Raw genomic sequence first — 14,836 nt, 5'->3', positions numbered from 1 at the left:
TATTATTTTTTTTTTTTGGGGGGGGGGGGGGGGGGGCAGTGGGAGACACACTTTCCTGAGAAGATTTTTACACTAATAATTCATCCATAATTCATATATTTCAGTTTAAGGGGTCAGTTTTCTATAGCTGTTATTGTAATTCAATAATCCTGAATTAAAAGACAATGATAATATAATCTGATAATTAGTATCAAACTGATTTTGTAAAGAATATAATATAAAACTTCCACCACTCACAAACTGAGTTTGAAAAGGTATAAATAAAAGAAAAAGGTTGTGTTATATACATGTTAAAGTACAGAACAAAGCATAAAAACCACTGTTTAGTATACTATTTGCTACATGGCAAGTGCCTAATCTGCATTCTCTGTGAGAGAGAGTAATAGCCAAGGAAAATACAATCCCTGTTAATTCAAAATCACTTCATTGTTAAAGGCATCCTAAAATGACATATCTAGAAGTAAACAAGGCAGCAAAGCTGTCAAATGTACAGACAAAAAGCAGAAAATAACAATGCACAAAATAGGCTACTGTCAATTCTGATGCAAAAGTACATTATGCTTAACTGCAAATTCAACATCAAATTTTAATTATGCTCAACAGGTAATACCAATGTAAGTAAAATGTGTAACAAGCATAAGGCTTCAGGCCAATGGGAGTTCAAGTTCACACTTTGAAAATGCCAGAATGAGAAAAATGAGAACTTCACACAAAATTGCATAAATTCAATAATAAATGATAACCCAATTGAGCTGGCTTTCTAATTTGAACTGCATGCCAATCCTAAAAATCATACTTGAAAGTTAAAAATAATTATAAGTAACAGTTCTCTTTTCATAATGTTTGTAGTAGCAGTGCAATAAGATTTTTGTCAATTTTGATGTAACATTACATAATAAATTACAGAATAATTATCACCAATTTTTGATTATTGACTATAAATAGCATGGACATGTAGAAAATTTGATTACCATTCGGCTTCATGTCCATGGGAGCTCTGAGTCCCATAATGAATATGCCAAAATGATAATAATGAATATTTCACTAAAATGTATAACTTCCAGAAAAAGAAGCCAATTAGAACATTCAGAAAACGTGACTAGCAAAGGTCTGCAAGCTCATGGAACTTCAAAGTCACACCTTGAAAATGCCAATATGTGAAAAATTAAATTTTCACAAAAAACTGTTTAACTGCCAGAAAAAATTACCAAACAGACTGCACTGCCTACTGAAGCTGTATTTCAGCCCCATGTTTCTTTCCTGTATGTTTGAAAACAGTAAGTGACATGGTTTTTCTTAAATGGCCATCATGAGAGCAGTGCCCAAAATAGGGGTTTCTTCAAATTTTGAAGCAATATTACATTATGTTTAACAGCATAATGACCATCAATTTTAAATAATGGAATATTAGTCACATGAACATTCAGAAAACGTGACTAGCAAAGGTCTGCAGGCTCATGGAACTTCAAAGTCACACCTTGAAAATGCCAATATGTGAAAAATTAAATTTTCACAAAAAACTGTTTAACTGCCAGAAAAAATTACCAAACAGACTGCACTGCCTACTGAAACTGTATTTCAGCCCTATGTTTCTTTCCTGTAAGTTTGAATACAGTAAGTGACATGGTTTTTCTTAAATGGTCATCATGGGAGCAGTGCCCAAAATAGGGGTTTCTTCAAATTTTGATGCAATATTACATAATGTTTAACAGCATTATGACCATCAATTTTTAATCATAAAATATCAGTATAATGGATATTCAGAAAATGTGACTAGCAAAGGTCTGCAGGCTCATGGAACTTCAAAGTCACATCTTAAAAATGCCAAAATGTAAACAAGACAGCACTGTTCTGAAATGGGTTTATTTCCATTTTTAACACTTTTTTAACATAAAACAAAATAAACAGTTTGTTGCCATTTTTATATGACCAACTAAGAAAATTGATGAGATGGGAAAAATATCAATAGAACAGTGTTAAATGTCCAATTTCCTCCATTCTGAAATTCTGAACATAGTGGATGATTGAATCTGACAAACTGCAATGATATGAGTTTATTTCCATTTTTGACACTTTATTACACAATACACGATAACAAGTTTACCATCATTTTTACATAATCAATTAACAATGTTGTAAAGATGCAGGAAATATCAAACAAACACTTTTACTTATCTTTTTATTTAAATAATGAGACTGTTAACATGCCTAAGAATTGAATCTGAGGAAATGTGAAAAAACAGCAAAACTTCTAAAATAAGGGCCCGATTATGCTGATTTTTCGAACTCAACCTGCGTTTTAGTTAGTTTGACTACTCCTGTGAGTATAATGACAATTGGCCTATCTGTTTTTCTTATATTGTGTTATCAGTGTTGCATATATGCTGAAGAAAGTGAAAAAACAGCATAAATTCCCTTAAAATGACCCAATCATGCTGATTTTCGAACTTGACCTGCGGATTATAAATTATCATCAGTTTTGTAAGTTTCAAGCCAAAAAGTAAAATGGTTTTCCACTTATCGTGTTATCGGTGCTACATATATGCTGAAAAAAGTGAAAAACAGCATAAATTCCCTAAAAATGACCCCATCATGCTGATTTTTGAACTTGACCTGCGTATTATGAATATTCATCAGTTCTGTAAGTTTCAATCCAAGAAGTAAAATGGTTTTCCACTTATCGTGTTATCGGTGCTGTATATATGCTGAAAAAAGTGAAAAAACAGTATAAAATTCCCTAAAAATGACCCAATCATGCTGATTTTCGAACTTGACCTGCGTATTATGAATATTCATCAGTTCTGTAAGTTTCAAGCCAAAATGTAAAACCGTTTTCCACTTATCGTGTTATCGGTAAAAGTGCACGCCAACGGCAACGGCAACGGCGACGACAGACGCAGGTGACGGCTATATGTACAGACACATCTGTGTCTGTACATAAAAATAATATGACTTTGGGATGTACAATTACTTCAATTTTCATACATATGTAGTTTACCTTTAAGTAAGGATTTTTCAGACCACAAAAGCTTGTTTTTTTTTTTTTTGGTATGAATGCAACCGTGTTATCCAGGAGCAGTCAGATTTTCAGGGTTACACTGATGGGTATCTAATTTTTCTGTCGGAAGATGGTCAAAAATGGGTGATATATCAACAAAGATAATTTGGAAGACAGTCAGAAAATATCTCTGGATCTGCCCCTGTTATCTCACCTTCATATTTGACAGCTGCTTTAATGTGACACATCAGGTGACTCCTGACCTTGGTGGGCGTGGTTGGCTTGAACTGCCTTGTGGGGCAGAATGGACAGTGGTACTGACCACACCCACACTGGTCATCTTCACACTTGACCAGTGGGACAGTCTCACCAGTGGCCAGCATACAGCGGCTTTTACACTTGATCTGTAATTACACACACAATCCCATTTGATGAGTGCAGCTATGTTAAGTATGGAAAGTGTCATTATTATATTTACTTTATACAGAGCAGATCTTTTATCAAAATATTCAAAGAAAACATACAGACAACTCTAAACAAATCAACTTTAAATCAAATACATCAATTCCTTTAATATCCTTAATATATAAACTTGTGTTACTAGTCACCTGAGCCTCAGTCAATGGCTTCTGCAGTATCTTCTCTGCTTCATCATCAAAGTTGTAGTGCTCCTCTTCATCCATGATGATAATCGCTGTCAACAACAGCAGCAGGTACTAGCCGTGTTCAGGAAATGGATGGAGAAAGCTCTGTTAACTAAAAAAAGGAACATCAATTTAAAAGATTTTTGAATGTTTAATTCTGCTGTCCAGATACATTATCTTCTCTCAGGCCTCACCAGATTCAGTTTTTTATTATTTTCACAAAATAAACCATTTTCTCCAAAATAAACCATGCTCTGATGCTTTACTCTTTTATATCTCTTTTAAATCAAATTCATCAATGTCAACTTGTTATAAAATGAATGACTGCTTCTGGGTTCATTCATGACATCAAATATATTTCTTTTTATTAATTAATTAATCGATTTATTCATTTCTTTATTTATTTATTTAGTGTTTAGTAGGGGGGGGATAGAAGGGGGAATCACCTAGCTGCCATGCAGTGCCATCCACAAGCTAAAGAAAATACACAATAGAATAATTTACATTGAAAAAAGGTACAGTCTCTTTAAATAAATGGCCTGGAATAATATCATGCTTCCACTGTAATGCAAAATTTATCAGGCTGTCATGTCCATTGGAAATAATTTAGAATGTGAGGTGATACACTGACTATCTTTTGCAAAGCTCTTGAGGTCATATTCTGACTCGGGGTCCGTTGGGGTTCACACGTTGTCCGGATGCCGTGCCTGTTTCCATCAATTTGGGAGGCAATCTACTCAATATCATTATCCAGAAACACGCAAGCATATCAAAAATGATATAAACGTAAAACATACCTACAAAATATTGAAATCTTCGTCGAAATTTGTCGCTAAAATCAATTTTACAACAAAAAACGCTGGCTGTCTCAGGACGCTCCTGCTGCTAAATCTCGTAACATCTCGCGAGGTTTACTACGCCATGTTTGAGCGTGAGAGTGTTGAGTTCGAGGGGTTACTAGCTACCAGATAATTCAATTTTCTGGCAATCTTTGATCACGGTAAGGTTGGTTTGAATAATCTTGACATCACTTAAGGGTAATGGGGCTATTTATGTGAGCAGTTGGCCTAAGTGTGTAGAAGAAGTAAATAAGTCGAGTGTCGGACAAGAACGTTTTATCGTATTTCAAACTTCTCTTTCAATATTTTTACCTCGATTACAGTCAGCTCATCCATCCTTAGCAAAATTATACCAAAGTTCATTTCGACAAGCCATGACATACGGTAGATTTATATGTGTCTGAATACATTCTGCAGGGAACACATTTAAACTCCACTTGCAAAGGAAAACTAAAATCTGCACACATGTTTTAGTTCGGCAAATTTTTAAAATCTCAAATGTAGTTACTGGTAGTCAGCTGCTGGTAGTTGTAACAGTAACTGCTCCTACTAGTTGATATTGTTCTTGAATATAAGTTAATGTTCAAATTACATGAATGAGTGAATAATGAACTTTTAAGCCTCGAGAATGTCACCTCTACTTAATTTAAACTGAAGACTTCCAATGCTTAAAAGCGTAAACCACTTTAAAATTATACCTAGATATCATTTTAATGCTTTTCATATTGTTCGTGGTACAGTAAATGGTATCCTAAGTAACACAGATGTTTGTAGACAGCCATGTCAGCTGACAGGATTTGCCCCTCCCCCTAACATCTATCCTGAGAAAACATTCAAGTTTCCCAATAGGATGTTCAAAGTCTGCTTTGTTTTTATCAGTGATGTAATGAGTAGGTCAAGTGCTCATGTCTAAAATGTTGGTAATAAGTGAGTGTTGCATGTCTAAAAAATTGCATTCAGATGCTTTTATGTATTAGATCCACCAAAATTGGTTATTTTAACATGATATATTTCTGTCATGTAAAATTGAATTAGAATTGGAAGCATAATTCCTTAGTACTAGTAGTAGTTGTATTTGAGACTTCATTTGAACTCAGTGCACCCCACTTGCAATGTTGAATTAAAACTTAAGCATGCTTGTGGCACATACACATGTACACATTATATCTATAAAACGGTTCCAGTGTCACATTCTTAAAATCACAAACTACTCGAGTTATAGTCCATTGAAACTTCACACAATCCAGCTAGAGTTGTGTTATTGCCTCTGTCACTAATGGATTCTTGCACAATGCCCTAGACATGCTATCAGCATTTGAAATTATAGTTTGAAAATTACATGCTACAATATGATATTGACAGAGTTTTGTCCATTATCTCTTCAAAGTGGTAATGATGTACTGCTTAGATTCTGCTTTCTGTCTTTTATTTCATGAGCCACACCCAGCCCTCCAGGAGACAAATATCATCATAGTAAGCTAAAATACTAATCAATCATGAATGATCCTTTCTCTTGAAATATGAAATGGGCTAGACTAAAACCACAGTGGCAAAACATCACTGTACATTTCCTTGTTCATTTAGATTTTTACCAGCAGCGGTTTACTGTCTTTGAGTGAAGAGGTATATCTGACTTGGTGTAGACAAAACATCATGTAATTAGTAGTCCATGGTATGCAGAGCACATTCCAACATTTTTGACATAAATATATTTTAGTATCAGTGGAAAAAACTTGTAGTCTGATCTTTTGTGTGGATGACAGTATGCAGTGGGCATGAACCAAAATGTTAAGCTCTGTAGATGAATAAAATATTTTTTTACCATTTTTTATTGATTTGGTAAAGATTGTTTCTAGTAGCTAAGTACTAGTAAAGTAAGCATATGTTGTGGCAAAACCCCAAAGCAAAATGCCCCAGTGATGTGCTGATATTTGCTGATGTGTATGATGTCATGCTGCAAGCCCTTGTTCAGTGTGCTGAGCTCTATTGTGTGGGATCAGATGCTGAAGAGTGATTAGGCAATATTATACCACTGGCCCATTCAGACACAAACACAGAATAGCCCTTCCCTGTAGAATTACAGTAATTACTTAAATATGAATATAGTGAAATAATTATATTTCCCACTGCTAGGTTTCCTTTGTGATGTCAGAAATAGATGATCAGAAATTAAATGATATGAATATATCTAGTAAGGCTGTATTCAGAAATTTTGTTTGTGGTGGCTGAGTGCATTATGATATGATGTTATTATTGAAATAACAATATTTGGAGATGTTCATATAATGTGAGTTCTTACTTTATACTTATTAGTTTGGTAAGATTTAAGATAATGCACCATATGGGAAAGATATGTATTTAAAAATAGAAATAAAGTAAACAAAAATAGACAATACAAACTAGGATTTCATAACATAAAAATGAAAGAAAAATGAGAAAACTGCATTTGGGTGGTAAGAATCAAAATAAGAAAACTACCTCAGGAATATTTATACTTATTCGATTGTGTCATTGTGATGGTAGATAAAATCTTATGAGAACCTTACAAACAGCAGTATATTTAAATAAAATATAATCAGATTTAACTTTAGTCACGTTTTTTAAAAAATGTATTTATATGCATCTGCATGATTCATAAGACACTCCCACAGATGTTCCCAGAAGAAAACGACCATCATTCCACTAATAAATGCAGCATTTTGAAAGATAAATTACAGTATTCCATGTTTGAGGTTATCCATCAACCTCACAGATAAAACCATTAGCTATTGTTTCTTTGAAAAAAAAAGTTAGACTAAAAGGCACTGGTAGTTAGTCACTGACATACCAGTAATTTACCAAGTCTTAGTTCTAGGTTTTACAACAATTCTAATGTTATTCTGTGTGTTCTGACTAACTGTGTCGCCACTCCATCTTCTCTTTTTGTTTGCAGATCCTGCAGCCTGCACAGACTTGATAGCCATGCTGGCATCATCTTGTTCAGGAGCTTTGACTAGAAAACAAGGATAAAGGAATGGCATACAGGACCCAGTGGGAATGTATTCATTAAAGAACCTTGTCAGTGAAAAAAACATTACTAGCCATACAAGTTGACAGCACTTAAGACACCTTGGTTAAACTCATGGTAACAATGCTCAGTGGCATTCTAAAATCGATGGAATAGAGGCCCTGTTGACATGTACTAAGCAGATCTGCAAATAGTATAGGTGCTAAATCTTTGTGTACTCAGAGGTATAAGATGAATTCCAGATCAAATAACTCGACCCCCACCCCTATACCGGACGTGTCATTCGTTGGTGCTACGCCTTCGTCACAACAGATGATGGCGACTCCCCATGGAGGTCAGGGCAACCCTCAGCCGGACAAAGGTCGCAGCGAAACCCCGCGCATGCACATGCAGTACCCACCTCATGCACCTGAGAATGACTGGGAGGCGCGAGAGGAGATGCGTCTCCGCGAGCTTGAGGAAGCACGGGCGCGTGCTGCACAGATGGAGAAGACCATGCGCTGGTGGTCCGACTGCACGGCAAACTGGAGAGAAAAGTGGAGTAAGGTTCGAAATGAGAGGAACAAGGCAAGAGAGGAAAACAGGCAGCTACGGTCAAAATTAGAAGCGACGGTGAAAGAATTCACTAAAATAAAAAGAGAAAAAGAAGAACTACTTGGCGATAACGAACAGTTAAGAAAACAGCTGGCTTTATACACACACGCGGATAAAGACCGTAGTAGTGTGGCCAGCGCCAGTAGCAGTGGGGGTGGCAGCAGCAAGTCCACCAAGTCCCACCCAGAAAGAGACACACCTACCAAGGTCACAGACTCTGTCCCAGAACAGGATAAAATCACCTCCGATAACATGGACCTCTTAGACAGACTTCTACCAAAGAAAACTGACTCCAGTAGTGGAGGGAGTAGTAGCAGTGGTGGTGGGGGAGGGGGAGGGAAGATAGGGCATTCAGAGAAACACCAGCATACTGGTGCTGGTAGTAATAGGAAATACACCGAAGAGATTCCGTCACAAGATGCCAGCTGGGCAGACCAGAGGGTCCTGATGGTGCAACTCAAGCTGGACGAGGCACAGAAGACTGTGCTTGCAGAGAGGAAGTGAGTATCTGTTTAATTAGGCGGTAAGTTCTAGTATGCATGTACAAGACAGTTGCAGAATTGTTAAAGGTTTTAAATTGCAAATGCTCTAGTACATTGTAATTGTGATTATCTGACTTAAAATCCTGCCCAGGGATTGTTGTACATATTTTAATTAGGTTGGCTTTTCATGACACTTTTCCGCATTATAATCAGACTCTAGTCATATTGGTTAGAGATACATTTACTAATAAACCCCAGATCTCAGTATATAAAGCATAATATCAGGTTCTCTTCAAAATTGACATTTATATTTGAACTGTTATGTAGAGTACTGAAACAAGTCCTCATGTGTAGCATATGCATAAAGAATGCAGTACTGTGTAATGTTTTAATCTCAAAGTGCATACTCGATATTCAGTATTGATTGTAAACCACATATAAATTGGATTGCTTTCACATGCTGTGTAATATGGTTGAGTGATGATGCAAGAACTTTTTTCATATTTAGCCATATGACAGTGGGAATATCAAGGCCTGTTCCTATTGGAGATGGTTCGACTTAAGTTAGTGCACAAATGTTGTCTGTTATCTTCCATATGAATGAGAAGACTGAGATAATATGTACTAAGTTAGATCAACCCATCTCCAGTGGAAAGTGGTCTTCAGAGGATGTCTTTTTTTTTTTTTTTTTTTTTTGTCTTATGATGTAATTATTTTGATTTTTTAGTGAAAAAGAGCAGATGGTGAAAACTATCAACAAGTTGTCCACAGACCTGACTTCAATGAAGACCAAGTATGATGAGCTAAAGAAATCAAAACATGAAGCCCTAAAACAGGTAAGTAATAGCAGTAAGATATAAAACAATATTTCCATTATTCAGAGTTGTCTGTCCATATTCAATAAGGATACAACTGGTAATGGTATTGCCCTTGAAGAGGCCATTCCCATAAACCTATCGTACTTGCAGGGTCATTCTATTTCCGAGGGGATTCTGGCTAAATTGCATTCAGTTTAAAGGTGCACAAAAGTTAATTATCCTCATAGCAGCTTTAGTGGGTGTGACAGACATTTAAGCTGCTTAAACTGAATGCAATTTAGCAAGAATCCCCTATGAAAATAATATTATTATGCATTAAATGCAATTTTCCAAAATGAAAACAATAAGACATAGTCAGCCTGGATTTCGCATTGAAAATCTCATAAAATTGATTGGGTTCTGCTATGTGGCTTTTTTTTTGACAAGATGTGGCAAAAAAAAAAAAAAAACATTTTGGGCTAGTCTTTGACGATCTTTTCATATTCAACAGTGTAGATTAGTCTGTTATAAAATGTGGTACCCTCATTCTTTCATGCCTCCCATGTCAGGAAAGCCCAGTGGAGGTGAGCCCTGGACACATGGTCACATCGCATGCTGCATGCCTAATGTGGATGTTAGAAATTGAATATATTTTGATTTTCTTTGATTTTTTTGCTTTCTAGCATGAAGATGAGCAGTTTGTATCAAAAGCTCATTATTGTCTGTAAATGTTTTTTTTAATGAACTCAAAAGATATGAGATGTTTGAAATCGTTAGATAATAATATTTAAAAGTTGTGACTTTAAGTTCTTTAAATTGTTTCAGTTCAGTTGCCATTGTCCTTTATAAGATAAAAATTTAGGCCCCTGAAAAAGATATAGTCAGAATATATTATCCTAAATGAAGGAAAAAGGAAATAATGTATGGATATAATATTGTTGCCAGTGGTGATCTCCTGGTCACTAAGGTGCAGTGTTATATAATTCAATTTGCTCTCAATTCTCTCTTGACTATGCCATTTTCTCCCCCCAATAATCCACCTCTGTTAGAATTTCCAAAGGTTTCGGCTTGGTTTTTCCACCTTTGCGGCAGATATAAACAATAAACCCTGTTTCTGTTTTAATCTTTGTAGTTAAATGAAGTGAAAGAGATCCACCAAGATGAGCTGAGCAGGGTTAACATGGAGCTGGAGGATGAATCTGTGTCTCGCACCACTATGGACAGGAGACTGGCGGACCTGAGAGCAGAGGTAGGGATGGCAGTCAGCGTTCTATTTCACAACAGAACTTTATCCTGAAAGTTGGTCTTAACTTTTGGACCATAAATTAACTCTACTTTAAGCAAAGGTTTTAACTTTTAAACCATAATTTTAGTCTGCTTTAAGCAGAGGTCGTAACTTTTAAACTATAATTTTAGTCTACTTAACCAAACAATAAGCCATTGAGATGACGTAATGCACCTGTTTTATAACAATTTTAAAAGCAACCCTTGTTTCAGACCAGTATTTAAAATTATTCACGTTAACTACTTACCCCACGTGATTTTAATTTAAAATCAATTGTCTTTGGTTTTACAGCTGGAAAGGTTGCAAGCAGAAAACGCAGCTGAGTGGGGGAAGCGGGAAAGACTGGACACAGAGAAATTGGCCCTGGAAAGAGAAAACAAGAAACTAAAAGTACAGATAACAGACCTGGAGGAGGAGTTGGAGAGGAAGAGCCAGCAAGCCTCAGCTGTCCTGGATAGTGATATGAAAGTACTACAGAAAGATGTCTATGAGAAAACCAAGGTATGGTTTCAGAAGAATCTTTTGTTGCTGATATGAACTCTTTCCATCTGTGTGAGTAGTAGTTTTGCCATTCTCTCATATTGTTTTAATTGTTACTATCATTGTTACAGTAACTAAAATCCAACAGCCACTATTTTTGAGAAAAATGCCATGTAAATTCATTCTCTCTCTCTCTCTCTCTCTCTCTCTCTCTCTCTCTCTCTCTCTCTCTCTCTCTCTCTCTCTCTCTGTGTGTGCGTGTGTGTGCACTCTCCGAATAAAAAGTCTAAGTCAGTAATACATATTCATATCTTCCTTATTTCAGGAACTGGGAGACTTAAAACATGCCCATGCCAAGCTGAAGAAACTCTTACAGGAGAAAAATGTGGATTTGGACCACGCCAAGAGAAGGGCAGAGCAGTACGAGTTGGAGGTGAAGAAGTTACGGGGGCGTGTAGAGGAACTGAAGAAAGATCTGGCTAATGCTGAAGATGAGGTAATTGTTAATATTAATTTTTGTCACTAGCAAAAGGAGAGACAGTTCATAATTTTTTCTTCTTCTTCACATTTATATTTTTATTTGTTATGAAACAATTTGATATATTGAAATGATAAACTGTAAACTATTTTCCTTGTCCTGTTTATTTACTCTTTATCTCCAGGGTCCATCATTCTTTACTGTCAAAATTTATTTTGTACCACTTAAATTCAATCTGTAGATATAAATGACCTTTATCAACTCACTCTTTGACTGCAATTTAGAAAGATGCCCAAGGCCCTTGACTCTTGAGCCTTTTTTTTTTCCTTCTTTTTGCTTGTTGAGTCATCTTTGGAATGATTTTTGTCTCTAGGTGGACTCTCAGAGTAACCTGGCCAGAAAGCTACAAAGGAACTGTGATGAGCTGCAGGAGCAGACAGAGAACCTCCAGGTCCAGGTGGAACATCTGCAGACCAGGTAATAAAAATGGGTAGAATTTTTTTTTATCAGGATTATCCTGGTTACAGAGAAAAAAATATCCATGGCTGTTGGATCTTAGTTACAATAATAGTGCCTCGGTGGTTTGTGCTTTACCAGACCCACTTGACACTTTCATGTTCTCATTTATTCATTTTAGGTCCAACTTTTCATGTCTTAGTTGTCTGCTAGGGAAAAAATTGCACTCTCATGTGATTATTCCAAGGATTCACAGATTTCTGGAAATTTGGGGACTTTATTCTGACTCTGTAACATTCCAGAAAAAGTGGTATAAGTCCCAATGCAAGTCATTGCCACCAGGTTTTCATGTAGTTTGTAGGTTGATTGCCAGATGGCAGCACTGCCTCACCAACTCTGCCATTAACTTTGTTTCATTAACCATTGTACAAAGACAGTTGGTGAAATATAGTAAATTTTTAAAAAAATCTTTTTTTAATTCCAGGCTTCGTAATGCCGCTAACCCAATCTTTCCTGCCAGGAAGTCCAAGTCATTTGACCCAGATGAGTCTGCGGAGGGCATAGACAGTGACGAGGTGGAAGATTAAGTACCATGAGAGTACAAATATTAACTGGCAAACAAGCAAACTGATGCATTTACTCATTTAGAATTTTTTAAGTTGAAGTATTAGAAAAGATAGTGAATAGAACACATGATGTAACTGTTGAATCCGAAAGAAACTGGTCATGCTAGCATTCAGTTTGGAAAATGCACATGTTAAGTATGAGTGGATCATGATTTAAAAAATGAGGTGTGCTCATTCGTCCAAGATTTTGAGAGAGGTTTTCTAATCATCATAATTGCTTTAATAAGAAGCAAATCTTAGGTGTATTTGTATGATGCAAAAAGGCTGTCAATTCCAACAGTCCAAGCTATTAAGTGGTTAAAACTGAGGTAAAATATAATAAAATGTGCTCATAAGAGAAAATGCTGGTTTATGTTTAATGTACAGCTGCACCGTTTTGTTCTTGTGCAAGTGCTTCATCTGAAAATGTTTGCATTTTGATATTGTTTCTGCTGAAGTGTACTGAAAAAGTGGATTTGTTGCTGTACTTTTTGTTTTCAGTTGAGTGGCTTGCTGATATATTTGCAGGTTTCTCAAAGAAAATGCAGGTTTATTGAAATTTTACTAGATCAAAATACAACCACTTAATTATAGAATGCCAAGCATTTACCTACTCTTGCAAAGCAATGAAGAAGTATTAGTTTTCAAAGTTTTAAATTTTATAAGTATATCCTATTATATTTGAACTATTTATAGTTAAGGGAAATGGATAGTAATTAAGCCCAGTCTGAGTCTTTCAGTCTGAGAAGCCTGGGTCTCAGATCTCAAATCTAGTCTAAATTAGCTGCTAGGTCATATTTTTATACATTGTACTGGGATATATAGCTAGTAAGGCAAAATTTTCAGAAAGTTTTCTGAAAAAGCTGATGCTTCAATGTTCAGTCATGTCTGGCTTGAGATTGATATCAGGACCCGACTTCGAAAAAAAAATGTACTAGTAAAATTGTATTATTATAATAATACTCAGTGTGTGTGTAGCAAGTTTGTGTACAATGTTACCAGAACTATTCCAATCATGTCAAGATGTTGCTTGACGGCTGCTAAAACCCCCTTTACAATGGACAGCGGCCTTTGTGCGACCATGAAAATGGCGTCGCTGTGGTCGTAGACTGGAGGCACAAGCATTGCTTTGGTTGCAGAACGAATGCTCAATGATTAGTCAGTTGTTGGCACGTAATTTCATTTTTACTCTCAAACAGGGCTGTACCACAGGACGCAGAAAGGACGCCATCCAGTGTAAAGGGGGTTTAAGTGATTGTTATTTGATACATATCAGTCAAGAGTGCAGCTTGCATTACGATTCGTGATTTTTATCACAAATGCCATATTTATATTGTGAATGTCATCATTTCAGATCGGTGAGAATACAGGGTGGTTGTATATCTCACCTAGTGTCTATATGCCCACTCATTCAGTATGTATCCCTACAGTATACTATATAGACTATGTTCCAATGTAGAACTTAAACTTCTTCAGGGATTTAAAATTAGTCGGTTCAAAATTGTTTGCCCTTGAAACTTTGTGTTTGTAGTAAATATGGGAAGATTTTCAAGGTTAAAAAAAGTTGAATCTGTATAGAGTAAACAGAATAATCATGTTTTAAAAATAAGTTTTTAGAAGATATTATTAAATTTTATCCTCATCAGAAGTCATTAGAGTAATTAATTTTTTTATGTTTTGTAGGATAATTTGAAAATGGGGTTTGTAACCAGAATTTACTGACAAACCCTGTCATATTTTATCATTGAGAATTTGTGGATAAAAAAAATTTGTGGAACTAAAACAAAGAGATAACTACAGGATGTACTTCAGTCTTCCAAAAACTGGTCCAAACAAGGGATCAGAATATGTACCCACAGTTTTGTGAACTTATTTTATTTTTTTATTTTTTTTTTTTTCTGAACATGAAAGCAACTTTTTTTTCCTGAAATGACTTGGCCTGCTTATTGTTGAAATAAGACGCTGAACATCATTCTTGTAATGACAAACATACAATAGTTGTGAGTAAATGTTTTAGTAAAACCTATAATCGTGTTATTTTTTTCAATCAGTAGAATGTCTTTTTGAACAACTTGTTGCAATAACTCAATCACACAAGTGCCTGGCATCACTATGGCTTCATTACTGCAATGAATATTAACATGAATTTCTTCGATAAAAGCCAAAATTTA

At 35.7% G+C, this 14,836-nt stretch overlaps 2 protein-coding genes across 5 annotated transcripts in view; one reads left to right on the top strand and one right to left on the bottom strand.

Moving 5' to 3' along the window:
• The window catches only part of LOC106179421 (uncharacterized), a 22,547-nt gene extending 17,989 nt beyond the window's left edge, over nucleotides 1–4,558 (bottom strand). Inside the window, exons 1-3 of one of the 4 annotated variants that reach the window (XM_087010456.1) lie at nucleotides 4,440–4,558; nucleotides 3,607–3,754; nucleotides 3,213–3,402 (exon numbers count right to left, since the gene is read on the bottom strand). In XM_087010456.1, the coding sequence (XP_086866582.1) occupies nucleotides 3,213–3,402; nucleotides 3,607–3,681 (265 nt within the window). In that variant the 5' untranslated portion in view covers nucleotides 3,682–3,754; nucleotides 4,440–4,558. The remainder of the gene's footprint in view (nucleotides 1–3,212; nucleotides 3,403–3,606; nucleotides 3,755–4,439) is intronic. The other 3 variants (XM_087010457.1, XM_087010458.1, XM_087010459.1) reach the window with 3 other exon arrangements.
• LOC106179430 (coiled-coil domain-containing protein 102A) lies at nucleotides 4,476–14,836 on the top strand. Its single transcript, XM_013563049.3, has 8 exons — nucleotides 4,476–4,642; nucleotides 7,414–8,582; nucleotides 9,292–9,400; nucleotides 10,494–10,610; nucleotides 10,938–11,147; nucleotides 11,452–11,622; nucleotides 11,978–12,081; nucleotides 12,545–14,836. Exons 2-8 carry the CDS (start codon nucleotides 7,720–7,722, stop codon nucleotides 12,645–12,647), a joined length of 1,677 nt encoding a protein of 558 aa, XP_013418503.2. The 5' UTR covers nucleotides 4,476–4,642; nucleotides 7,414–7,719; the 3' UTR covers nucleotides 12,648–14,836.

Source organism: Lingula anatina, chromosome 4, assembly GCF_051362555.1.
Source record: "Lingula anatina isolate TDL-2025a chromosome 4, LinAna3.0, whole genome shotgun sequence".
NCBI lineage: Eukaryota > Metazoa > Brachiopoda > Lingulata > Lingulida > Lingulidae > Lingula > Lingula anatina.
Note: the sequence above shows the minus strand (reverse complement) of the source record. Positions and strands in the feature narration are given on the sequence as shown.

Bases quoted from the DNA above. Each gene is read 5' to 3' on its own strand.
- LOC106179430 (XM_013563049.3), top strand. From the start codon at position 7,720: ATGAATTCCAGATCAAATAACTCGACCCCCACCCCTATACCGGACGTG. The intron at 8,583-9,291 runs GTGAGTATCTGT...TTGATTTTTTAG, and splicing joins ACTGTGCTTGCAGAGAGGAA to TGAAAAAGAGCAGATGGTGA. The intron at 11,148-11,451 runs GTATGGTTTCAG...TCCTTATTTCAG, and splicing joins ATGTCTATGAGAAAACCAAG to GAACTGGGAGACTTAAAACA.